The following is a 1,116-nucleotide window of genomic DNA, read 5'->3' on the forward strand; positions in this document are numbered from 1 at the left end:
GTAGGCGAAGTAGCGGTACACGCGCCACGTGCGCCCGAAGTCGGCCGAGCGCTCCACCAGCATGGCCGCGGGACGGAAGGTCTGCGGGACGCCAGGATGCCACGGTGCCCGCGACCCGCGGGCACAGCAGGGAATGGCGGAAGGGGGACCCATCCCGGGGCGCCCCGGGGACCCACCTTGAAGGTCATGATGAGGTGGGTGAAGTGGAACTCGGCCTCCAGGTCCAGCTGGATGCTGACGTGCTCCACGCCTGGGGGACGTGGCGCTGAGCCGGGCAGGGCGCCTCCGCGCGCCGGCTGACTCAGCTTCCTCCGCGGGGGCGGCCGCGGGAAGGGAGCCCCCCGGGAGCGCCGCCCGCCCCCGCTCACCGTTCTCCGACTGCCACCAGGCCTTCTTGGGCCGCGGGGCGAAGGTGGTCACCACGTTCTCGATGCGGTGGCTGCCGGCGTTGCTGCGGGCGTCGTAGGGGCGCCGCGAGTCGCACACGAAGCACTTCTTCTCGTCCTGCCGCCGCGGCACCGGGGGGGCTCAGCGGGTCCCCGCGGCCGGGCCGCCCCGCCGCCGCCCCCCGTGCCGCTCACCTGCAGGTGGCTGACGATGCAGTAGGGCTGGGGCCGCCGCAGGCCGCACGTGGACGTGGCACTCAGGCGCTGCGCGCGCCCCACCAGCAGATCGCCCGTGGCCGGGTAGCAGCTGCCCTGGGCGCAGCCCTGGGGGGCATCGGGCGCCTGGCCCAGGGCCCCCCCGGGCGCTGTGGGGTGCAGGGGGCAGCTCAGGCACTGCATGGGCGCTCAGTGGGCACCGTGGGGATGTGTGGGTAGCACTGGGGGGGACGTGTGTCGGGGGAGGCACTGGGGAGGGCTGCGGTGGCCTTGGCGCTGGCGGCGCCGCGGCTCATCCGGTGTGGCCGGGCCGGACGTCCTCTCCCACCTGCTGCGGCCGCGGGAACGGGAGTGGGAGCGGGAGTGGGCACGGGAATGCCGCTGCCTGCCGGGCCCCTTCCGTGCCTGTGCGGAAGCACCCGCGGGGCCTAGCCCCCCGCCGCCGGGCCCGCTGCCAGGCCGGGCTCTGGGGGTGGCACCGGGTGCGGGTGGGCACGACGCAGCTGCCGCCTCG

The 1,116-nt window shown here is 76.0% G+C and overlaps 1 protein-coding gene across 1 annotated transcript; it reads right to left on the minus strand.

Moving 5' to 3' along the window:
* Positions 1 to 19: 19 nt before the first annotated feature.
* On the minus strand, positions 20 to 785 carry LOC112946739 (laminin subunit beta-1 variant-like; the record flags this gene model as incomplete). Its single annotated transcript, XM_026038664.1, has 4 exons — positions 582 to 785; positions 369 to 504; positions 177 to 250; positions 20 to 81 (listed from the first exon to the last, which is right to left on the minus strand). Coding segments are annotated over exons 1-4 (476 nt in total), but the record flags the coding sequence as incomplete, so codon positions are not given.
* Between the last annotated feature and the right edge of the window lie 331 nt (positions 786 to 1,116).

This window comes from Nothoprocta perdicaria, unplaced genomic scaffold (genome assembly GCF_003342845.1).
Source record: "Nothoprocta perdicaria isolate Ctin4 unplaced genomic scaffold, notPer1 scaffold_2140, whole genome shotgun sequence".
NCBI lineage: Eukaryota > Metazoa > Chordata > Aves > Tinamiformes > Tinamidae > Nothoprocta > Nothoprocta perdicaria.